General features: G+C 39.1%; 1 protein-coding gene across 1 annotated transcript in view; it reads left to right on the top strand.

Moving 5' to 3' along the window:
* prkdc (protein kinase, DNA-activated, catalytic subunit) overlaps window positions 1-24418 on the top strand; it is a 37728-nt gene that overhangs the window by 4831 nt on the left and 8479 nt on the right. The window contains exons 16-62 of the mRNA XM_016533310.1: window positions 6157-6306; window positions 6443-6549; window positions 6666-6825; window positions 6911-6994; window positions 7162-7281; window positions 7427-7586; window positions 7772-7878; window positions 8023-8113; window positions 8256-8419; window positions 8526-8678; window positions 9163-9270; window positions 9392-9618; window positions 9770-9864; window positions 9960-10059; window positions 10194-10327; window positions 10862-11092; window positions 11213-11442; window positions 11602-11810; window positions 12080-12212; window positions 13448-13606; window positions 14810-15013; window positions 15593-15781; window positions 15872-15976; window positions 16162-16329; window positions 16574-16701; window positions 16797-17004; window positions 17117-17295; window positions 17722-17890; window positions 17991-18056; window positions 18138-18201; window positions 18389-18537; window positions 18640-18774; window positions 18858-18977; window positions 19065-19208; window positions 19336-19487; window positions 19699-19832; window positions 20707-20816; window positions 20965-21092; window positions 21172-21321; window positions 21437-21610; window positions 22236-22334; window positions 22497-22707; window positions 22870-23062; window positions 23238-23444; window positions 23567-23682; window positions 23763-23894; window positions 23997-24176. Coding sequence (XP_016388796.1) covers window positions 6157-6306; window positions 6443-6549; window positions 6666-6825; window positions 6911-6994; window positions 7162-7281; window positions 7427-7586; window positions 7772-7878; window positions 8023-8113; window positions 8256-8419; window positions 8526-8678; window positions 9163-9270; window positions 9392-9618; window positions 9770-9864; window positions 9960-10059; window positions 10194-10327; window positions 10862-11092; window positions 11213-11442; window positions 11602-11810; window positions 12080-12212; window positions 13448-13606; window positions 14810-15013; window positions 15593-15781; window positions 15872-15976; window positions 16162-16329; window positions 16574-16701; window positions 16797-17004; window positions 17117-17295; window positions 17722-17890; window positions 17991-18056; window positions 18138-18201; window positions 18389-18537; window positions 18640-18774; window positions 18858-18977; window positions 19065-19208; window positions 19336-19487; window positions 19699-19832; window positions 20707-20816; window positions 20965-21092; window positions 21172-21321; window positions 21437-21610; window positions 22236-22334; window positions 22497-22707; window positions 22870-23062; window positions 23238-23444; window positions 23567-23682; window positions 23763-23894; window positions 23997-24176 — 6936 coding nt within the window. The remainder of the gene's footprint in view (window positions 1-6156; window positions 6307-6442; window positions 6550-6665; window positions 6826-6910; window positions 6995-7161; window positions 7282-7426; window positions 7587-7771; window positions 7879-8022; window positions 8114-8255; window positions 8420-8525; window positions 8679-9162; window positions 9271-9391; window positions 9619-9769; window positions 9865-9959; window positions 10060-10193; window positions 10328-10861; window positions 11093-11212; window positions 11443-11601; window positions 11811-12079; window positions 12213-13447; window positions 13607-14809; window positions 15014-15592; window positions 15782-15871; window positions 15977-16161; window positions 16330-16573; window positions 16702-16796; window positions 17005-17116; window positions 17296-17721; window positions 17891-17990; window positions 18057-18137; window positions 18202-18388; window positions 18538-18639; window positions 18775-18857; window positions 18978-19064; window positions 19209-19335; window positions 19488-19698; window positions 19833-20706; window positions 20817-20964; window positions 21093-21171; window positions 21322-21436; window positions 21611-22235; window positions 22335-22496; window positions 22708-22869; window positions 23063-23237; window positions 23445-23566; window positions 23683-23762; window positions 23895-23996; window positions 24177-24418) is intronic.

Below are 24418 nucleotides of genomic sequence, written 5' to 3'. Positions count from 1 at the left end.
TAGGTTGTTGTCTGGCCTTATTTATTTATTTATTTAAATGACAAGTGACTTTGTGACTTCCTGCACTTGCTATACTTTATACTTAGGTGCGATAAAGTACTAAATTTGTTATAATATTTATTTTATAGACGTGAAAAAAACTAGGGAGTTGAAATTTGCAGCTGCAGCCAATGAGTAATCCTCTGCTGCCATCTACTGGTTATAACGGTAATTTCATTTTCATCTTAAAGAGTCTTTATTTTTCGCCAAGAGACACGATTTTGGCACATATCTTCATGTCGTCTTCATGAATTAAAAGTGAACCTTTAATAAAGTGAATTTTACTGCACAGAGTTGAGAAATAATAAAGGCTTTAAAATTTTATACGATTTTAAAAATGTGTTCATGGCTATGAAGGTAAGATATTGATTATCAAGAATACCATTACGATGTCGTTTAAGAGATTAGCCTAACTGCCTAAACCGTTACGATAGTGTTTATTTGTCAGCATTTAAATGTACAGTTACGTGTCTGGGTACTTTCCTGGGATTACCAGACAAGACATGCAGTCTGAACAGTCTGAAAATGCAAAAGGGTAACAAACACCTCTGTCAGTTACAAAACATTTATGTGCGCTGTGCGCAGAGCCCCTCTCCTGGTGCCATTCACTCCCCTCCTGCGCCAATTTGTCCCAGTTCACAGTGATCGCCAAAGCTGTGATGTGTTCCAGCAGGTGACGAGCTTGATCCATTACTTGCTGGGGTGATGCTGCACAGACAAGCCAGTCGTCCAGGTACAGTAACACCCTCATGTCAGACCTCTGGGTGGTTCCAATGCTGCCTGGACGAACTGTGAAAAAACTCTTGGTGCCGAAGCCAGGCCAAACGGAAGAACCTTGAACTGAAATATTTGACCCCCTATGGCAAATCGAAGGAACCACCTGTGCTCTGGCACAATCGGAATATGAAAATAGGCGTCCTTTAAGTCTATTGTCACAAACCAATCTTGCGCCATGATGGCCTGCAACACATCTGTTGTGCGTAACATTCTGAATGGCAGAAACTTGAGAAAATGATTTAAGTTTCTTAAAGCCAAGATGGGGCGAAACCCGCCGTCTTTCTTTGTGACCAGAAAATAAATGGGAAAAAATCCCCCGGGATGAACTTGGGGATCGATGTATTCTATGGCACCTTTGCGCAACAACACCTGAACTTTGTGTGCAAGTGCCTGTGCCTGACGTGGATCGTGAACTATTGTCTGTCTCACGCCGGTGTGAACAGGAGGTCGACAGCGAAACTGTATATGGTACCCTCTTGAAAGGGTAGTCAAGAGCCACTGATTTGTTGTTATTGATCTCCAATGATTCAACTGACTTTCTGTGAAACAGCCCACTGTCGACGTGTGCGTCAACGCTCCCGCAAACGCTTTTCTGTAGAGGTGGGGGGGGCGACGTTGGGAACCTGGGGGTCGGATGTGAGACTGATGTCCACGTGGTTGAGTCCCATCATGCCTGGGAGGTGGAGGAGGTGGTGGAGTAGTCCGAGAGTTGAATGGTGGAAATGTTGAGAAGAGTCTTACACCAACATTGTGAAAACGAGTACCAGAGGCTGCTAGATGAGGCCAGTCCCCACATGACGGGAGTGAGTTTCAGACACTGACACACGCCGTTCCAAGGCTTCCTGTGCAGATGGTCCAAAAATTCGACCAGGTACCAACGGCAATCTCTGCTAATTGTTCCTACATACCTCCGGCAAAGAGGACTGGGCCAATCAAACTTGCCGTCGAGCTTGTACAAGAGGTACCTAAAGCTGTTCCACAGTGATTGGCAATAACACCCATGGTCTGCAATGTAAGTTCAGTTAAGTCTGTCACTAATGGGTCAGATGAAGTTTCTCTCAGAAAGGAGTGTAGAACCACAAGCATGTGCACCAAAAGAATTGGAAACACAGCCAAGGCTCGCTGTTGCATTGTATGCACGAGACAGTAACTCATCAGTGCACCTACATTCAACATTGGGGCAGCGTACATTCTCACAAAGCGCCTCATCGGGAGATACAATAAGCGCTGCCACACTAGATTCTATAGGTGGCATGCTACTAAGTCCTACTGTCTCTGGGTCTTGCATTACTGCCAGTGTGCGGGCTAACTGATCTGGACGTTTAGCCTTCGTTGAATTTTGAAATGCAGACACCAATACAGATGTAAAGGCATTGTAATTGATGTTCTCTGTGCACGACAGAGAAAAATATTCTCAGAACCCACTGCTGGTTGAGGGGGATCTAGATTGATGCGGGAAAGCATAGCTTTTAACGTTCCTTCCAGGGATGCAACAACTGAAAATGACCCACCTGACTGCACAGACATGGTCTAACTGCCGGAGTGCTGCGATCGATCTGCAGGCAGATTTTCCTCAGCACCCGAAGTAACATCTGGAATGGTTTCCATTCAGTGGCAGCCACTGACATCTCAGTATAACTCATAACTCAGGCTGAACTTTCTCTCGTACATCTGTTTTAGGCTGAGATTTAGCCAGAAGTGCCAATAACAACTCTACTGCAGAAGACAGCTGATCAACTTTGCGTGCTAAATCAGAAGATTTCGTTTTCTTAGTCTTCTTTTCACTTTGAGATGCTTGCTTGCGTTTACGATCAGCTGTGGTGATATTTGATGAATGTAACAAACTATCCAAAGCAGATTTCAGACCCGCCAGACGAGCGTGACAACCCACGAGCGGCATAATGGAGCATTCCGGGCACGGGTCAAGTCAGTGCCTCTCTAAGATGATCCATACCAAGACAAGCAAGACATTGGCGATGTCCATCCATGAAATCCATTGCATTAGGGCATGTAGAACATTGAAGTGCATCCATGTTAACTCAATACTCACTCTAAAGTCGATAAATCCGGCACACGTTAATTATTCACGCTGCGATCAGGTGCGTGTACGCTCTCAGCCGAGGCAACCAGGGCTTCCGAGTGTATGTCGTCACAGAGGCATTCAAACTTGCCAGCATCCAGCAGAATGAAGCCTCTTGCGTGATGCAACCTGTATCTCACGATCACTGTGCGCTGTGAGATGCGTGTAAATCCAACAATCCATATACTGAATCGATGTAATCATGACGAAACAGCTCGTGATATATCCTGAAGATCTCTTCAGCAGCAAGTTGCACAAAATATCGTCACATTCGATTCAACAAGCGAGAATGAGAAAGAGGTTGAGGTGTCATGCTAAGGGGTTATTATAGCTCAAGGCACGTCACGAGGTGACAACTTTGTCATTCAATTTTCAGTCAAGCGTGAGTGTGAGGAGTTTTCCACTAGTGCCTTCAGCACTGCCTCTGGCGGTCTGGAGCCAAAGGAAATAGAACTGTGTGTTAATTCCGCTATCATAATTTACGGTGTTTTAATTATTTTGTTTCTCAGTTTCTAATAAGAATGAGGCAGGAGAGGTTTCTATGAGAGTCTCTACCTCTATATAGCACATGTAAAATGAGCTTCACCGGAAGATTACGAGATGGCTTATCTTTATCCAGAAGTTCTAAATAGCGCTCTGTGCATATGGTAAATTGTACACATTTTCAGTGGTCAAAACCCAAATGTGGGTCAATTTGCAAAAATATGATACTTCTTTTCTTTTAAAGAGGAATGTCTGAAGTACAAATAATGTTGAAACTAGAGATGCATCTTGTTTCCTTCTGTCAAAAGAACTGCATTGAACATAACTGTCAGAGTGCCATAAATATTCTTTTTCCCAAGTTTGTGTGCCTATAACTCAAGAAGTATTAAAGATATCGCAATAAGATTTTAGATTCTAGTTCTTAATAAACTTTTCTTTTGGAATCTTCATTTTCAAGGCCCTACATTATTCAGTCCCAAAGATAGGGGGGTCTCAATGAGGCTCCAGATTGTTGAATATTACCCATTTTCAGGGCTCGAAAACCAAATGTTAATCATTTTGTATACAGCTGATACTTATTAGGTAACAAGGTAATAACATGCTATGGCTGTATCTGTGTGTGTGTGTGTATATATATATACACACACACACACAACATGCCAGAATTATGTTAGTAACATGCTAATCATGCTAGGAACATGATTAGCAACATGTTAGCTTCATGCTAATCATGCTAGAAACATGATTAGCAACATGTTAGCTTCATGCTAATCATGCTAGAAACATGATTAGCAACATGCTAGCAACATGCTAATCGTGCTAGAAACATGATTAGCAACATGCTAACTGCATGCTAATCATGCTAGCAACATGCTAATTTTCTCATCTATCTAAATGTTCAAACTTTAAGCTTTTACAGCTGCTTTAAACTTTCAGGCTAGGCTTTCTCAAGCCAACCTAAGGTTTGTTTTGACAAACTTTTTCATCTAGTTGTATTTAAAGCAGAATATCTGAAGAATTCGTCAGATTATGAATGACCAGGATTAATTGTTAACTCTAGGTAAAGTATGAACAGTGTGAAATGTTAAATATGATTACTCAGGATCCCGTTTATCTGGGGTTTATAATTACCTAGTGTAAATTATTCCAAGTGTGAGAGATCTTAAATGTTTGAGGTACTATCAGTGATTCTGCCAAATATGCCCTTTAGCAGTAGATGCTACTTAATCTGGTGAAGCTTCACATTATATAACTATGAAAAAGAAAAAGAAATTCTAATTAATCCAGATGAGGAAAATTCTTGGTTTATTGATGTGAATGCAATGTGTGGCAAAAGCAGCCACTTTTCCCTATGAGGTGTGGGATTTGTTTCAAACATGTTACAATACTGCATATCTGAACTCTCGGTAGCTTCATAAGCTGTTAAAATGAACAAAATCCCTTCTTAAAAATATCCCTGAAACTGATTCAAATATAGAATCTTATGAATCGACTACTGAAAGAAAGGTAATGTGCCTCAGCTTGTCCATTTCAGTGCATTTTTAGCACTCTGACAGGTATGTTTTATACATATTCTTTTGATGGAGGGAAACAAGATACAATTCTAATTTCAACATTATTTATTCTTCAGACATTGTTCTTTAAATTAAATAAGTATCAGCTGTATACAAAGTGACCAACATTTGGTTTTCGAGCACTGAAAATGGGTAATATTCAACAATCCGGAGTCTCATTGAGACCCCCCTATCTTTGGGACTGAATGATGTAAGGCCTTAAATTAAGATTCCAAAAGAAAAGTTTATTAAGAACTAGAATCTAAAATCATATTGTGATATCTTTAATACTTCTTGAGTTATAGGCACACAAACTTGGGAAAAAGAATATTTATGGCACTCTGACAGTTATGTTCAATGCAGTTGTTTTGACAGAAGGAAACAAGATATATTTCTAGTTTCAACATTATTTGTTCTTCAGACATTCCTCTTTAAAAGAAAAGAAGTAACATATTTTTGCAAATTGACCCACATTTGGTTTTTGACCACTGAAAATGTGTACAATTTAACAATTTACTCCTGGAGCCATATTGAAATTCCATTATCTCTGGAACTGAACAATATAGGGCCTTAAAAATGAAGACGTCAAAAGAAAAGTTTAAGACCCAAAATCTAAAAGGGCATTAAAATATATTTAATACTTTTTGAGTTACAGGCTTGCAAACTTTGGAGAAAAAATTTTAAAAGTGCTCTTTCCTCATTTTTGAATGGTCACCATTGGCATATAATGCAACAAAGATTGCTAAAGTCAACAGATTTTACTAATAGACCTACTAATCTCTGGGTAAAAGTAACATTATGATGCTGCCATCTTTCTGAAGTCATTTTACCCCCCTGTAATTTGACTGTGAATCTCAGGTGAAAATTGCTATTTTGACCCCCTTCTACAAAAAAGCGGATTACTCAGTAAATATTCATCCATGACATTTAATATTTTGGCTTTCATCACTAAACATGTTTTTCTTTCTTCAGAAAAAATATTAGCAAAATCAAAAATTTGAGCCGGGGACCTCTGGTTGAGTTGACACGGAATGACCCTATTATTATTATTTTTTTATGTAGTGGTGTTAATAAAGGTAATAGTTTTTGTTACTACTTTACAAATATGTTATTTGGTTAGAATGTGACCCTTTAATCATAAAAGTTGTTTTATGTGTATTCTGGTTATTTTGTTTTGAAAGTTTAATCTAATGTCTTTGTTAATTTAATTTGCTGTGTTTTTAGGACACAGGATTCATGGATGGAGCTCCAGCTGCCAAGAACTACAACCTAAGAGACATAAACCGACATTTATATGATGCACTGGTGCAGTCAGTCATGAAGATTGTGGAGAAACTTGATCTTTCAGTGCAGAAAGTCAATGCAGCTGAGGAGGTACTGTTGCAGTGCTGCACCTTGAATGAATAGTAAAAATGTGGATGGTTAAAGAAACAGAGCATCAATTAAAAAAAAAAGATTTTGAGTAATTTGGCCAGTTGAGTGAAATATTTCTACTTTTTCTTTGGCACAGAGTGATGCAAGTTCTGGATTTATGCCTTCATCTGACCCCACAGCAAACCTTATGCCCAACAAACCCAAAGACTTCATTGCCTTTATCAACTTGGTTGACTTTTGCAGGTGTAATAACTCTCTTTTTCACTGGAACAGTCAGAAATCAAACAAAACCACACTCTTATTTGCGCTCTTTTTTGCATGAGATTGCATACATAAGATTATTGTTATCCTTTTTATAGTGAATTATTGCCTTCAAGAAATCCTGAGTATTTTGCCCAGTGGATGCACCCCCTGTGTCACGAGCTTATTCTGCAATCGATACGTTTCCCTCTGGTCAGCGGCTTTTATAAGCTCCTCTCCCTTTCTATGGGAATTGCCAAGAAAATCCACTATTTTCAGGTATACACATTCTAACATTAATATCTCAATTTAATGTCTTGATAAACTTCGACAAAACCAGTCATAAGCCACCTCTTATTTATAGGACCTAAAACAAGAGTCAAGTGTTGGCGGTGGCTCAACCATGGAGAATGCCTGTTTTTCGCTGCTTGCAAAGTTTGGAAAGGAGGTGCATTTTTAACTCTTTTTGCCACTTTTATTTCTGTGTTGGATGCTTGAACATTGCAGTGAGCTTTGTTTCGTTCTTAAAGGAGTTTTTTTTTTCTAAAAGAAAGTTTTGTTCATATGGTTGTATATGATGAATGCGATGATGAAAAGTTTTTGTCATTTCCTCAGGTTTGTGTGCGTATGAAACAATATAAAGATGAGCTCCTGGCTGCCTGTCTGATGTTCATCCTCTCTCTTCATCCTGACATGGTGGCTCTGGATATCAAGGCATATATCCCAGCTCTGCAGGTTAGAAAATGAAAGTCAATTTTGTGATATTTTTTAATTAACGGCAACTAGGTATCACATTCTGAAGTCATTCAGAAACAAACTGAAACATGATATTATGGTGGTTATGGAATATCATCATCTGTTTTCTTTGTTTTGGTTGCAGGCTGCTCTGCGGCTAGGTTTGAGTCATGCTCCTTTAGCCACAGCAGCACTGGATGCTCTGGAGTCCTGGTCTTCTCTTATTCCTGCTGCCGTCATGCAGCCACACTACGCAGACATACTGCCACATTTAGATGGCTACCTCAAAACAACCACTAACTCAGGTCAGTTATTCATAATCTCATCATATATTTCCTAAATACTGTACTGTCAAAGAAATGTTCACTGTTTACTATTGTAAATTTACGTTTGAATATATCTATGGGTCAGTGATTATTATGGAATTCCTCTAGTAGCTGTTTCAGAGTCATTTTTTATTTTTTTTATTTGTTTTTAATCATCCCATTAGAAAAAGATGATGGCAATATGGAAGTGACATTTGTGTCCACGGGAAGTTCAAAAAGTTATGGAAAAGTCATGATGAGGCTTCTGAAGAAATCGAAACACATTTCTGTGGTAATAAGATTGATTTATTTGCCATGTTTTGTTAATCTAATTGATTCAGAGATGTAACTCTGAAATAATATATAATTGCATGCAAGCAATGGTTAATTGAGCACATTGAATGCAGCGTTCTGATGTTCCTGTGGTCTTCGTTAGGGAGATGAGTCTCCGATTGCTGCTGTGAGACGCAGGGTGGTACGTCTGCTTGGACACTTGGGAGGACAGCTCAATAGGAGCCTTGTGACAGGTTGGTTTGTTTCTGCTGCTTTTAAATAAATTATTCATTGGCTTTCTTAAACAGCCAGTACTTGTAAACTTTGTTTGCTTGTTTTTGCTTTATCTTGCTTAAAAACAAGCTCTTTTTACATTTTTCTCTTATCCAACCCAAGCTGTTTCTGCGGAGGACATGATGAAGCGTTTTGTAGCATGGGACTGTGAGAAGAGGCTGAGTTTTGCCGTGCCTTTTAAAGACATGAAGCCTGTGATCTACCTGGACTCCTTCCTGCCACTGGTCACGGAGCTTGCACTGTCCTCCAGTGACAGACAGACTAAAGTAATCACAGTCCTCAGTCATCTTATCTAGGTTGATAAGGTTCATTAATGTTTTATTTATTAACCCAATAAATTCAGGCTAAAAGATAATTCTATTTGGTGTGTAGGTGGCAGCGTGTGAGCTTCTGCATAGTCTGGTCATATACATTGTGGGAAAAGGAGCCCAGATGACAGAAGATGACAAGTCTGCTCCTCCCATGTACAATCTACACAGAAAAGTCTTTCCTGTTCTTCTACGCTTGGCCTGTGACGTCGACCAGGTCTTTTACCTTATATGTGCTCTTTAAATTTGATGAACAGTTTTTGTCCTTCATCAGACACTGTAAAGCAGTGGTTCTCAACCTTTTTGCATCCAAGGTTGCCCATGTAGGCCAAGATATTTCCTGTTATTCTCCTGTAATGATGACACACCTGCTCAAACGTTTTAATTTACAACAGTATCTAGGATGTTTCAGTAATTGTTCTTCAACAGCAGTTGTTGATGGAGCAAAAAGTGATTCATTTCTGTTTACACTAGTTACTTACATCAAGTTATTTAATTGTTAAAAACCTACAATTATTTTTAACGAATGAATGAGTGATTTACTTTAAGTAAATTCAGCTAATTTTGTGGTTTGCTGAGATCCCTGGGTTGAAAACCACTTGAAGTTCATGGTTTAATATGTACATTTTGTCCTCTTTCACCAGTCTCTGTTACAATTATGTGCAAGTTTGCCAAACATTGAAACATTAGTACTTCTTCAGGTGACAAGGCAGCTCTTTGAACCTCTGGTAATGCAGCTTATCCACTGGTTCACCAACAACAGAAAGTTTGAGAGCCAAGACACAGTGGCAGTGCTGGAGGCCCTTTTGGTGAGTAAACCCCCTAGTAGAAAAACTTTATTTTATTTGAAATTGAGCCAGATGTCTGTAATTACACCTCTAAATTTGTGTTTAAACATTCGCTGTAATCGTGTATGCTTGTGATGCACAGGATGGCATTGTGGATCCGTTAGACAGCACCCTCAGAGACTTCAGTGGCACCTGTATCCAGGAATTTGTCAAATGGTCCATTAAACATACATCCCCCAAACAGCAGGAAAAGAGCCCAGCTAACATAAAATCTCTCTTCAAACGTATCTACAGCCTGGCCTTACACCCCAATGTCTTCAAGAGGCTTGGAGCTGCGCTTGCCTTTAACAGCATGTACAGGCAATTCAGGTCAGTGGTTGCATTAGATGGGCTAAATATACTGTAGCCTGTCAACATTTCAGCAATATGGTCTATGCCATCTTGAGTAAATGTAAGAAATCTGTCTGTAGTGAATGCAAATGTTATGCTGTGTTTATCCAAATATGGTTTTGTTTCTCAGAGAAGAGAGCTCTTTGGTGGAGCAGTTTGTCTTTGAGGTGCTGGTGGTGTTTGTTGAGAGTCTAGCTCTGGCCCACTTTGATGAAAAATCCCTGGGTAAGAAACTAAACTTAACTATTTTCATTATCAAAACATCTTGTTTGGTGGTCATGACTTTTATCTTGGCTTTCATATTGTTATTGTCTACACAGGAACTGTCCAGCAGTGTTGTAGCTCCCTGGATCATCTGAAGAGAATCATTAAACACAAGGCAGACTCATTCAATAAGAATTCAAAGCGACGTATACCTAGGTACACGTACATTTGGTTTTAATAGTATCCTTACAAACTTCATTTAATAATCAAATGAGTAATGTGAGTAAGGTTAATGCGGAAACATTTTGTGTCACTCGCTAGCTGACAGACCTGTATTTTCTACTTTTCAGAGGTTTCCCTCCAGATCAGTCAGTGTGCTTGTCAGATGTAGTCATGTGGCTGCTGACACAGTGTGGAAGACCGCAGACTGAATGCCGACACAAAAGCATGGAGCTCTTCTATGAGTTTGTGCCTCTGTTGCCAGGTACTGCCAGGAAATTTATAATGAAGGAAATACAGTGGTTTTATTGCCAATCAGGGACTCCCCTCTTTGGAGACTATTCATTGTCCTTCTTCAGAATTTGAACATAACATAACTACATAAAGAAATGTAAAAGAACTGGCATGCCAAATTGTTCAATAGAGCTTAATATGAACAACCGTAAAAAAAAATTCACTGGTAACATTCTGGAAGAGACATTTTTTTTGGCCAATCTCAGAATTTCTGGAAATATGTTCTGAATTATTTACTTTAGTTTAATTTCAATTGTAAATCATTACAGGTTTTCTAGAAAAGCTTGTTGATAAAAAAAATCTGTAGAATTGTCTTTGCATTTTTGCATGGATGTGATTTAGGTCACTTTGCACCTCTAACACTAGGATTGCATCAGAATTGAATATCAGAATTACCATTAAGATTATTAGGAAAAACAAAACATTTTCTTTATGTGACTTGCAGCTTTATTTCTATATGCATACGCAGTGTTTCTTTCATTTTTTTCTTTTCTTTTTTTGTCAGGTAATGCATCTCCTGCAGCATGGCTGGATGAACAGGTGAAGCACCGTGGTCCAGGATTTCTCATTTCGTGTTTAGAAGGAGGCGGGTTACACTCCCAGCCTACTTTGAGAGAGGTTGAAGCCCCCTTTAGCATCAGAGGCACCTTACAATGGATGGATCTGCTGCTGGCTGCTCTTGACTGCTATAACACCTTCACAAACCTGCGCTGTATGCAACCCCAGAGGATCCTGGGTGGGTGAATCCACATCAAGATATGCCTAAACTTAAGAAAAAATTATATATCCCTGAAATGATCTGTAACTGTTAAATTAAGGCTAATACTGTCTGTCTCCCATTCCTCTCCTCAACCAGGCACTAGTGAGAAGTCCAGCTTTTTGCCAGCGCTCCGTTTCTTCCTTACGGAGCTGTCCATGCAGGAAGTTCAGGCTGCCAGGGCTTGCTTCAAAATGGGTAATGCCGGTCAATCACACTTCAGCCCTCGTGAGACAGAGCAGTACAACTACAACAAATGCTCCATCATTGTCAGAATTCTGGAGTTCTCCACCATGGTACTGCAGAAATGTCCACAGGACCTCTGGAAGGTATGATTTATATTTTAAAGGCAACATAATAAATTGAAAAACAAAAGATAATGACTTGCCTTATTTACTTTTGTTCTAAAAGTCTACCGTCAAAACATCCAGTGAAGCAATCAGAATGTTACATCATGCTTCTTGACACTTTTTCCACTTTCTCTTTAGATAATGGAGCAAGATGTTTTCAACTCTTCTTTCTTCACACTGGTGGCGCTGACGGTGTGTGAGCCCTCTTCCATTGGGTTTAACATGGCAGATCTGGAGGTGATGACTCAGCTGCCAGAGGTGTGCGCTCCTTTGCTTAAAGCTTTGGCATCAACACCTTACAGGACACAGCTGGAGAGTGGCATTAGGAAGAGAATAACTGTACAGAGGTCTGTTCATTTTTTTAGTAAGTTTCAGTAAATTGTGTTGCTACTCTGAAACGTGCTTAGAAGCTCGAATCTAGTTTGTTTATTCCCCCAATTCCATTTCCCCTTCTTTTTTTTCCTATTGTCTCCACATGTACATTTGCTATAAATTGGGATTACAATTGAAATATTATTGAAGACATTTTTAAATGAACAGATTTATTGAGTGTATGGTTTATACTGTATATGCACTTCTTCATTTATGTGTGTGTTTTCTGTCTTTTTTCGGACAGTGTGGAGAAGTTGTGTGCTATTGATCTGTATGAGGGGGATAACAGGGACAGTCATGCTAGCATGCATCTGTTACTCTTAGCCTGTAAGCAGCTTCACCAGTCTGGGCTTCTCAACTCAGTTCTACACAGTCAGGTACACACTGAATAAATGAATGTCACTCTTAGGGCTGTACGATATATCGAAATATCGCAAATGTAAATATCGCAATATGCATATCGCAACGGCGTGTGATATCATTATTTTAATAATAGGCTACTTAAATCAAAACGTTGCAAAAGGTCAAAGTTTTAATTCGACGCATATAGCAGAGAATTGCTTGACGTTAAAAAGAGATATTAAGTGCAATAAGTTTGACAAACTTAACTTAAATACTTAAATACTCAAACTTAAAAATAACAACTCTTTGCCATCTCGTCTTGCTGTCTGACTCACATCTGAAGCACGCGCACAAGCCGCATCTCGCATACGCTGTGCGAGATGCGTTTCAGACCGAGTTGATTCGTCTTTCGCATCTCCTCCTTATGTTTGAACAGACACATACACACAGAATTATGTCAATAGTACCCGTCTCGACGATCATTCTCGTAAACGCAGTCGGTTATGTTTTAAATGAATGTAAACAGCTGAGAAAGATATCGGATGTGTATCATTATACTGGATCCATGAAGTCGGATTTAAAGGGACAGCAGCCTATAAATACCTGCTGCTGAATATGTCACTAATGTTAACAAAACGGCTATAACAAAGATTAATCTAAATTTAATTCATACAGTGAACACTATGCAGTGTTATTTTACACTTAATTATTAAATTTCTGAACCAGAATACTACTGTTTTTTATCTATGCTTGTAAATTGTGTATTTCTTTTTTTCTTTTTCTTTCTTTTTTTTTACTGACTGTTCACTTGCCTTTAATCATGTTTGAACTTTCTCAGACTATAGTTTTTGCTGTGGTATATGAAGACGTACTTAAAGTGTGTGGAATGCAAAGTTACAATGATATAAAATTAGTGTCATTAATTTTTTTGTTTGTATGTTCACATTGATGTTAAATTACATTTTCTGATTTGTGCCATTACTTTTTAAGTAATGCTAAAACACTACTGGTCACTTTCAGAAGTTATAGTGATCTTTATTTTCAAAGAAAGAATGTGAAAAATTGGTTATATGATTTTCATTTTTAAATATTTTAAAATATCATTTAAATTGATTTTACACACTTTAAGCAATATCATATCGCATTTTTTAACAAGGTATCGCATATGGCATTTCTTGAATATCGCACAGCCCTAGTCACTGCAATTCTGTTCAGTCTATACATTGATTGCAATGACATTTAGGTTGTGATGTTAACCGTTTCTCTGTAGGATGCTGGTTATGGTTGCTCTCTGGGCTCCAAACTTCTCACTAGTGTGTATAAAAGCATTGCTCCTGGAAGTGACAGAAAGTCTCTGCCCTCCATGGATGTTGGCAGCAGGAAGTTGGCAGACAGGCTTGTGCAGTTGGCATTCTGTTTGGGTGATCAGGCATGTTGTTTGAATTGCAGTTAAAATAAGGGACTAAGGGTGGGTTGCACCAACAAGGATTCAATTAAGCGAAGTTTAGAGCTAATCAAGGATTTGTTGATCTGGGTTTTATTTTAAATCGAGTTGTGTTGCACCACTTAATTTTAAACTTAGATTAACAAATCGGGGATTCGAATTCTAACCTGCGATTAAAACCTCCATCTACGAATAATTTTCTCCGCCATGATGGATTCGTCATGTAATTAAACAGCAACAATGCTAATATTCCTTATCCTCTGTCTCTGACATAAGTTGCTTTTGTCGATAAAGGAAATAAACTTGTAAAAGGTCCACCGTCTTTATAAACCTCTAACGTACTTAGAGAGACCGTTGATCAAACGGCTGATCAAGCAAGCAATGAAAACTTTGAGGCTGTGCATACGGATTTCATAATCTTGGACTTGGAAATATATTTATAGTATCAATTAATGGAGTATAGCTTATGACAAAACAACCGAGATAAGAGAAAATAACTGGCATGATTCGCGGAGTTACTACCTCCGCTCGTGACCGCTGCGCCCCGTCCATTTGATCGCCATTCAGCAGCACACGTGGAGCGGAGATTGAGGTCTCTGCAGATGTCTTCTTTTCTTTGTCGTAAGGCGAGATGCACCGAGATAAGTGATGGATTCACATACCGGACTCGATAGCAGACGCAAGTTTACTACGGGCTGCAACGACCCTCAAAATCTGCTGGCTCAGTGCGCATTAATTTTAATTTTTATTTATAATAAATACCTCTCTGAGACCTGACGACACACCCGCTGTTTCTGTCTTTGTTCAATCAGCCACATATTGTAACTGTAGGTGCACTTTATTTTATTTAAACCTCCTCACCTATAAATTTAAAGTTAATCCCTAATTGGGATTTAAATCTGAGTTTAAAGTTATGGAGCAGGATTAAAGTTAATCTATCTTAAATATAAAATAAATTCAGGATCAAAATTATGGTTTAAATGTAAACCTGCTTATTTTTAAACAAGGTTTAAAGTTTGGTGCAAAATAATTATTAGATAAACCTTAATTTAATCTAGATTTAAGCTTAATCCTTATTGGTGCAACTCACCCTAAGTCTTTGAAGATCTTTGGCTCTTCATGTTTTTGTATGCATCTGTTAAATTAATCAACTCTTGAAACCTGTCTTTATTTCCCTCACCAATTCAGAGTGAACAGACTGTTGGCCTTTTGCTGAACACCATTACGCTCTCCGTCCCTCTCTCTGGCAGTCTGAATCCTCACTTCCTCAGCTTCTCTCATGGAGAGTACTTCTACAGCCTCTTCCAGACATCTCTCAATACTGAGTTACTCCGCAGAGTGGAGCACACAGTGCCACTGCTGCTGGCTTCAGCCAACCAGAACCCTAGCATGGTGAGCCATCAAACTAGACAGGACTATGTTTCCTAAAAGCATTGGAAGCCTGTGTAGATTGAAGAAACCACTGGCACCAATGACCCTATGATCTGCTGCTTAGACTTGCGGTGCTGACGGGAACTGCAGTCCTGGTGAAGAAATACACCAGCAGGATAAAATTAGAATAATCAAATGATTCTAGTTGTTCTTCACTTATAATGACTGAAACTGTCTATCTTGGTTTTCTAACATGCTCTCCATCTGTCTGATTGGTTAGACATATACTACAAATAAAGTGCTATTAAAGGGGTCATATGATGCTTTTTTAAAGATCATTATTTTGTGTATTTGGTGTAACAGAATATGTTGACATGCTTTAATGTTCGTGGCAGAGTCTTAACTTTGATAAAGAATATCTCTTTGGTTTTGAGACTTTAGTCTTTGCAGCTTCAGGGATCTTATCTATGCACAATCAGCTTGTAACACTCCAAAGAGAAAGGAAAACTTGAAATCGCATCATATGACCCCTTTAAGAACGGCATGACCATTTTCTGCATAAGCACTGAGATCTGAAAAGTTGTTCGACTGTCTCTTTAGGTTAGTGTTCTGCTGAACGGCATGTTGGACCATAGTTTCCGTGAGCGTTCAGTCAGAAAGTCCCAAGGCTCACTATTGGCTGAACAGGTGCTCAAGGGCTGGGATTTGCTCAGGCCGTGGTGGGAGGGTCCTGCAGCCTCACCAGAGAGCAAAACTTCAGTCCTTTCATTGCTTGCCAAAGTGCTCCAGGTACCACATCAATTATACTTTATTTTCTGTGCATTTTAAAGAGCCAAAGTGGGTACATGCATGAGATTTGAATTACATTTTTTTCTACAGATCGATTCCTCTGTATGCTCCAATACAGATCACAAAGCATTCAATGCTGTGTTCACCACTTTCACTGCCCTTCTCACAGATATATCTATGCCATTAAATCTCAAGGTAACCTTTTCCAGTTTCACTCTGTATTTTGCAAATATGCACCGAAATCTGTATCGGTTATACATTATACTCATTCTTGTAGTGACAAAATGATATTGACACAAAAAGTGAATTTTATTACATGTTTTTGTTTATTTCTTCATTTTCTTTGATTTCACTCTCTTCTCTTCATTCTCTGTAATTAGAGCCAGGCTCTGATCATGCTGCCCTTCTTCACTACATTACCCAGCATGCCCCTGGAAGAGCTCAGGAGGGCTCTGGAGACTCTGGTGGCTGCACATTTTCCTATGCAGTCAGATGAATTCCCTCGTGGATCACTTCAGTGTAACAACTACATGGACTGCATTCGCAAAGTGAGATATATGCTTAAACTAGATATCAGATACAAATGTTTATTCAGCTTAATGACTATACTCACAAGTGCATATACTGTCAATTCTACAGATACCATGATTTACTTTTTCTTTTTTCTTACACAATTTCATTATGTCTTGAAATCAGTAAATTAACAACAATGACTTATTCAATAAGACAACGTTATTCATGCTCTTTTTTTGTAAAAGGATAGTGATTGGTCGTTCATTTTGATAACCTCAGTTTTTAGAGGCCCTGCAGCTGTCTCAGAGTCCCGTGTTATTGAAGCTCATGGCTAGAGTTCTGTGCCGGGACAAAAAACATATCATGGAGGAGCTCTTTCAGACCTGCTTTCAAAATATTGCTCGCCAGTAAGTTCAAAAAGATTTCATCTTTGTGTCTATATTTACAGTTGCTTAGATGTATTTCTAATATGCATGTGTTGCATATTATTTCTTTTTGTCAGGTCCCAGTTGGAAAGACAGGTTCTTCTCCTCAGCTCTGTATACCAGTCATTTCAAGCCAAAGATGTGCCTTCAAACTCCATGCTTATGGGTCTTATAGACAGAGTCCTGCTACCAATGGCCTCTCACTGCAGCCCTCAAGCACTCTCTCAGTTCTTCATTACTAATATTGCTGATATTATGACTACTCTACAGGCACGCTTCACCAAGGTGAGTTACATTGGGTTATTAAAGTACACTAAATATGATTCAGGTAGATCCGTTTTTGCGCTTTCGTTCAAACATTCTGCTATTGTGTGTTTTCCTGTCATCTATCCTCCAGTCTGTTGAGTCAGTGTTTGAGAGTCAGATCATGATGAAGATCGGCTGTTGTAAGCTGCTGGAGGTGTTATACTCTCGTCTGCCTAAAGAGGAGGTCTATTCTAAAAACTCAGCTATCAACCAGGCCTTCTGTAGCACAGGCAGTGCAGAAGGCAATGAGCTTTCCAAGAACCTCCTCAAGTATGTATTTGAAATATGCATTTTTCTCTTTTTTACCTTTAAGAGCAGATATTACACTTTATATGGTCAGGTGATTCAGTGACGATAACTCTCTTGTGCCCCTTTTATGTTATTAAAGTTATATATATATATATATTGTTGTTTGGAAAGTCCTTTCAAGTCAGACAGGACATTATTTCCTTTCTTCATGTTGACTGTGAAGGAATAATTCACCCACAATTAAAACTTATTCTGTGAAGTAACTCTTTTTTTGTATTCTACACAAGTAAAAAAGTATTTTTTATTTGAGTGAGCTATTCCTTTAAATATGTTTATAAGAAATACAAGCCAGTCTCAGGAATTCTGGAGCAAACTGCTGCAAATGCCATAATCGTGAAGTAGATGTAATTTTTAAAATCTGAACCTAATCAACACAATACATGTCAGATCGTGTTTTGAGGCCTTCACAGAGAACATGACAGGAGAGACGGTTCTGCTGGAGCTGAGGAGACAGTATCACTGTGCTGCTTATAACTGTGCCATCGCCCTGATCAGCTGCAGCTTCAATGAGACCAAATTCTACCAGGGCTTCCTCTTCACTGAGAAACCTGACAAGGTCTGTTACTGTGCCCACTTCAAGTGTATCCTTCTCTCTGATTGAAGTTGAACTTTTTTCTATATTTATAAGTTAATTTTGTTGTTTGTTTTTACCCCAGAATCAATTCATATTTGACAACCTCATTGATACACAAAGGGTGTACAACTTTCCTATAGAGATTGATGTAAGTAAAGCTTTTAAATATATTATATTATATTTTTATTTGTTTTGTGTTGTATTGTATCATGTTTACTTGCATTTACAGGTCCCTATTGAGAGGAAAAAGAAATATGTCATGATCAGGAAAGAAGTGAGTGGAGAAAATGGAGGTGAGTTGTCTGAGGTATCTACAAGCTGGTTAAATACATGTTTAGAAAGATAAATGTCATCCATGAATATTTATGAAAATGCCATTTGTTATCATGTATATTCCCGGGCAGACTGCTTTAAGCATAAATTCACAAGGCACTTTTATAGATGCTATCTGCTCTCTTATAAGTCCTCGTTCTTTTTCAGATGCACCTGTATACCTCTCCTCTCAGTCCTACATGGCAGACAGCAGTCTCAGTGAGGAGATGAGTCAGTTTGACTTTTCCACTGGAGTTCAGAGCTTTTCCTACAACTCCCAGAATCCTTCAGGCGGGAGCAGCTCCAGCAGGACTCCGGTACGTCTCAGGAGAGATTCGTTTTTTTTCTTTTGTAAAGCAGATGTTATAAGTTTTAGAAAGTCATCTACAATTTTAATGAATAACTGTCTGCGTTGTTAGGAGCGTAAGGAGGTTGTGTCTCAGGATGAGACTGTAGAGCTTGAGATGGATGAGCTAAATCAGCATGAATGTATGGCCAATATGACGGCACTGCTGCGCCACATGCAAAGGAACAACATCACCCCTAAAACCGAGGTCAGTCTCAACATGACCTCAAAGGCATGAACAGTTTTGCCTGAATTTCGAGTCAGAACATGTTTGAATATGTTTTGTTTTAGGGAGTGACACCTAGTGATCTTCCTCCCTGGATGAAGTTCCTGCAGGGGAAGCTGGACAATCCGTCCACCCCGCTGAACATTAGACTCTTCATAGCCAAACTTATCATCAATGCTGAAGAGGTACTGCTTCAGAGGTTTCTCTTTGCCTCTCTGGATTTATTGATATGTTGTGTATGTGGTGTTTTTATTTGACATCTTTATGTCCAGATATTTCATCCATATGCGAAGCATTGGCTGGGCCCACTGGTGCAGCTGGTGGTTTCCAGTAGCAATGGAGGAGAGGGCATTCACTTTATGGTAGTGGATATTGTGGTGACTGTCCTCTCATGGGCAAGTGTGGCCACACCAAAGGTGTGTATACGATGGTATTTTCACTCATGTATTGATTCTCAGGGTACATTATTTGCAAAAATGTTATATGCATTGCATACATTTTAACATATTGTCTCTTTATTCCCTTATCTTTCTTACTGTTTAGGGTAGCACAAGAGATGAGGTTTTGGCCAATAGGCTCCTTGGGTTTCTGGTTAAGAACTGCTTCAACTCCAAACGGGCTGTTTTCCGCCACAACCTGGAGGTCATCCGCACAGTTGTGGAATGCTGGAAAGCCTGCCTCACAATACCTTACGAGTAAGAAAACAAATCGATCAAAGTACTTTATTTATTATTTATTAGTTTGTAAATTAAGTGAAAATATTTCAGAATGTGAATATTTCAGTTGCTGAAATTCTAGGATTAGATGTTTGTGATTCCATGATGACCATGCATGCCAAAATAACCATGCATAAATGAATGGAATGGATGCAAAATCTCAGAGATTTTTTCTCGTTTCCTCCCATAGTTTGATATATGAACGGTTTGCTGGAACTGATCCCAACAGCAAGGATAACTCTGTTGGACTACAGCTTTTAGGCATTGTAATGGCCAATAATCTTCCTCCTTATGATGCTGCATGTGGCATTGAGCATGACAGGTAAACATTTTGTTTAATATATATATATATACTATATATATATATATATATATATATATATATAATGTATTTATGTATGTAGGAGAATGTGTGTGTGTGTGTGTGTTTGCATTAGTATTGAATTTATCATACAAATGTTCCATTTTTTTCTGTAATTATAAATATGAATTTAAAACCAGTGTTGTCCTCTTACAATTCCTATGTTACAGATACTTTCAGTCACTGGCCAGCTGGTGGTTTCCAGTAGCAATGGAGGAGAGGGCATTCACTTTATGGTAGTGGACATTGTGGTGACTGTCCTCTCATGGGCAAGTGTGGCCACACCAAAGGTGTGTATACGATGGTATTTTCACTCATGTATTGATTCTCAGGGTACATTATTTGCAAAAATGTTATATGCATTGCATACATTTTAACATATTGTCTCTTTATTCCCTTATCTTTCTTACTGTTTAGGGTAGCACAAGAGATGAGGTTTTGGCCAATAGGCTCCTTGGGTTTCTGGTTAAGAACTGCTTCAACTCCAAACGGGCTGTTTTCCGCCACAACCTGGAGGTCATCCGCACAGTTGTGGAATGCTGGAAAGCCTGCCTCACAATACCTTACGAGTAAGAAAACAAATCGATCAAAGTACTTTATTTATTATTTATTAGTTTGTAAATTAAGTGAAAATATTTCAGAATGTGAATATTTCAGTTGCTGAAATTCTAGGATTAGATGTTTGTGATTCCATGATGACCATGCATGCCAAAATAACCATGCATAAATGAATGGAATGGATGCAAAATCTCAGAGATTTTTTCTCGTTTCCTCCCATAGTTTGATATATGAACGGTTTGCTGGAACTGATCCCAACAGCAAGGATAACTCTGTTGGACTTTCAGTCACTGGCCAACAACTTGTCATTCATCAGATATAAAGAGGTTTACGCAGCAGCTGCTGAGATCATTGGTTTAATCCTAAACTACATGACTGAGAGAGAAAGTGTAAGTGTGGCTGTTTGTTCCTGCCAAATTGTATCACATTTTTCATCTGAGATATTTTGTTTTACATTGCAATATACATATTGTTGTAAACGTGAAGGTTGTCTTTAGAAAGTATCCAGTAACCAACTATTGTTTTTCTTTGTTGTAGCAAAATGAAGGGCCCTTATTTAATATTACTATTACGAAGCTCATGGATTTGAGAAAGAAGGAGGTGGATGACAAATTTATTGTTTGCCTGAGCAAAGTGTCCAAACACTTCCCACCCTTAATGGATCGGTGAGATGAAAATTTCCATCGTATGTAGTAAAGGCTTGATGTTATTTCTGTAAATAATGTTTGTCTTTATATTCCACAGATTTGTAAATCCTGTTTTTTACTTGCTGCCAAAGCTGCATGGCATTTTGAAGACACACTGCCTTGAATGTGTGCTGAGTCGTGCTGATGTCATCCCTGAAATCTACCTGCACCTGAAGACCAAAGGCCTCTCACAGATCATGAGCCACAAGTCTGTTAATACTGCAGGAGTTCATTTCATTTCCTTGTGTTATTTCAGGTTTTATGCCTGTGATTGTAAAATATTAGAGATAAATCCTCTTCACATCACATGCTGTGTCTTTCAGAGATGAAGGCAGGCAGCGGGTTTGTCTGGATATCATACATAAGATCCTGGCATGTCTGAAACCCCAAGAGCTGAAGGAGATTTTGGGAGCCGTCACAGCATTTGTGTCTCACCCTTCTCCTGTCTGCAGAGAGAGAATGTATGACATCCTGATGTGGATCCAGGACAACTACAGGTAACTGACTCTACAAACCTCCTCTTATCCAGTCCTGTTTTACTCCTTTTCATCATTCATCACACAAATGACTTTTGCTGTTCATTTCCTCTGTCTAATGTGTTTCTACTGATTTTGTGCTGTTCTCTCAGTCTCCCAGGTTGTTTGACTTTTACAGTTGAATGTTTTACATTTTAATATTTCATCACACATTAAATGTACACTACCATTCACATGTTTTGGGTCGGTAAGATTTATGTTACCTAGCTTGCATTTATTTGAATACAAATACAATAAAAACAATAATTTGTGAAATATTATTACAGTTATTATGTAATTTATTCCTGTGATGGCAAGGCTGAATTGTTAGCAGTCATTACTCCAGTCTTCAGTGTCACATGATCCTTCAGAAATCATTCTGACATGCTGATTTGGTGCTCCATAAACATTTGTTTTTATTATCAGTGTTGAAAACCGTTGTGCTGGTTAATAATTTTGCGGAAACCATAATAAATTTTGTAACCACGTAAAAGATCAATAAATGTATAAATGCATCTGTGCTGAATAAATCTTTTTTTTTTATCTTACTGAGAGTGACCGCAAACATTTGAACAGTAGTGTACATGTAATCATGATGTGTTTGCAGTGACACTGAGAGCATGGAAGACAGCACCTCTGTTGAAGTGCTCAGTGCAGCTCGAGAAACTCTCCTCCAGGGGCTGACAGATGAAAACTACGGCTTACAGTAAGCGGACTAGTTACCTGCTATGATCATTTGAATTTCACTTTGATTTTTCATCATTTTAAATAAAAGCATTAGCATTTGTGAATTTGAAGCTTCTCACAAATCAATCACAAAACATGAACCTAAAGTATTTTCTCACACTCCTATGTGATTTCTCTTTAGGCTTTATGTGCGTAATTTCTGGAGTCATGAGAGCCGTTTACCTCCAGACACACTGGAGCGCATGCTTGTGGTGCTGAAGTCACTGTATTCGTCCCGCATTGAAGAACAGTTCCTCAGTCTGGCCACTGACCTGCTTCTCGAGATGACCAGTCACAGCCCTGACTACACACGCAACATGTTTGAGTTCCCACTCTCTGAGTGCAAGTTTCAGGTAAGAACTGTTGTTTATTACAGCATTGAAAAAAATCCTCTATCTACATACTGTTTATTTTCCCTGGGTCTTTAAATCATACCTAGTATTTGATTAATTTAAATCTAAGTTGTTTTTCAAGACCTTAATTTGGATGCTTTCTGTTCTATTCATGTATTCCAGGACTACGCCATTGACTCTAACTGGCGTTTGCGGAGTACGGTCCTAACACCGATGTTTATGGAGACCCAAGCCACCCAGGGTTCTGGCACTCAGGGTTTAGAGGCCGCAGGAAGCCAGGCAGCCACAGTGAGAGGTCAGATCAGGGCCACACAGACGTCCCTGGAGTTCTCACAGACTCTGGCCCCTGGTGCAGGTACCTCATGAAATATAAAATGAACTTCAGTTCTTTCACTCATTTATTATTGTTCAGTTGATTTTGTAACAGCAGGCTCAGATTTGTCTGAAAAATGTGAGGAGAAATTTATTGTAGGTTGACTAATGACACTTCAGGTATCTTTCAGTGTAATGATAACCATCTGTTTTTTCAGGACGCCGTTCAGCATATAACTGGTTAACCGGGAGTAATGTGGACACACTGGCTGATTATTCACTTTCATCTGATACTTTATCATCACTCCTGGTATTTGAGAAAAAGAGATCAGAACGGCTCCAAGCTGCCTGGAGAGCCGTGGGTGCAGGGTTTGGCTCTAAACGCATGACCGTTGCCAGTGACGAAGCAGACAGTCGGAGTGCAGGTGAGACACCTAAAAAATATATTGGATTTAAAATTGATTCCTGACAATTCGCCATTAAAGGTTGGACTTGATTAGCATCAAGCACTTCCACAGTGAAACTCTGTTGGTTGGTTTTCACACAGCCGAGCGGGAGCGCCGTGCAGACATTCTGAGGCTCAGGAGGAGATTTATAAAGGATAAAGAGAAGGAGAGCATCAGATTCGCCAAGAAAGAAATTCAGTCCCAAAGAACTGAAAGAGTAGGTCTTCTTTCATAGAAGAATGATTTTGCATTATCATTTATGATGTTTTTCATAACATTCTTGTCTGTGTTCTGCAGGAAAGAAGAGCAGATTTGAAGATCCGTCAGGATGCTCAGGTCACGCTGTACCGCAGCTATAGAGTTGGAGATCTTCCTGATATTCAGATTCAGTACAGCAGCCTCATCGCCCCGCTACAGGCTCTGGCACAGGTTCACTGTGATTCATGATTGTTTTAACAACATGTTTGAAAGTAATTTCCTAAATATAGACAAATGTATAACCGTCAGTTCTTGTTTCAATTTGTTTTACAGAGGGATGCCACATTGGCAAAGCAGCTGTTCAGCTCACTGTTTGCTGGAGTGCTGGTTGAAATGGAGGGATCCAAGTCTAGTAAAGAAACAACTTCCATTCTTAAGGATTTAGTGCAGGCCCTGAACACCTTCCTCAACATGAGCACTGTCTACTTCCCTCCATTCATTTCTTGTGTGCAGGTGTGTACACAGTGCAGTGATACGTGTGTTTATAAACTGAGGCAATAGACGGCAAGGAAAGGGTTAAACCATTGGTCTCAAACTCAATTCCTGGAGGGCCACAGCTCTGCAATGTTTAGCTCCAACCCTAATCAAACACACCTGATCCAGCTAATCAAGGTCTTCAGGATTACTAGAAACTTCCAAGCAGGTGTGATTTGGAGCTAAACTCTGCAGAGCTGTGGCCCTCCAGGAATTGAGTT

The sequence above is a fragment of the Sinocyclocheilus rhinocerous genome, unplaced genomic scaffold, assembly GCF_001515625.1.
Source record: "Sinocyclocheilus rhinocerous isolate Xijiao unplaced genomic scaffold, SAMN03320098_v1.1 scaffold245, whole genome shotgun sequence".
Lineage (NCBI taxonomy): Eukaryota > Metazoa > Chordata > Actinopteri > Cypriniformes > Cyprinidae > Sinocyclocheilus > Sinocyclocheilus rhinocerous.
The sequence above is the reverse complement of the archived record's forward strand: the minus strand, read 5'-3'. Positions and strand labels throughout refer to the sequence as shown.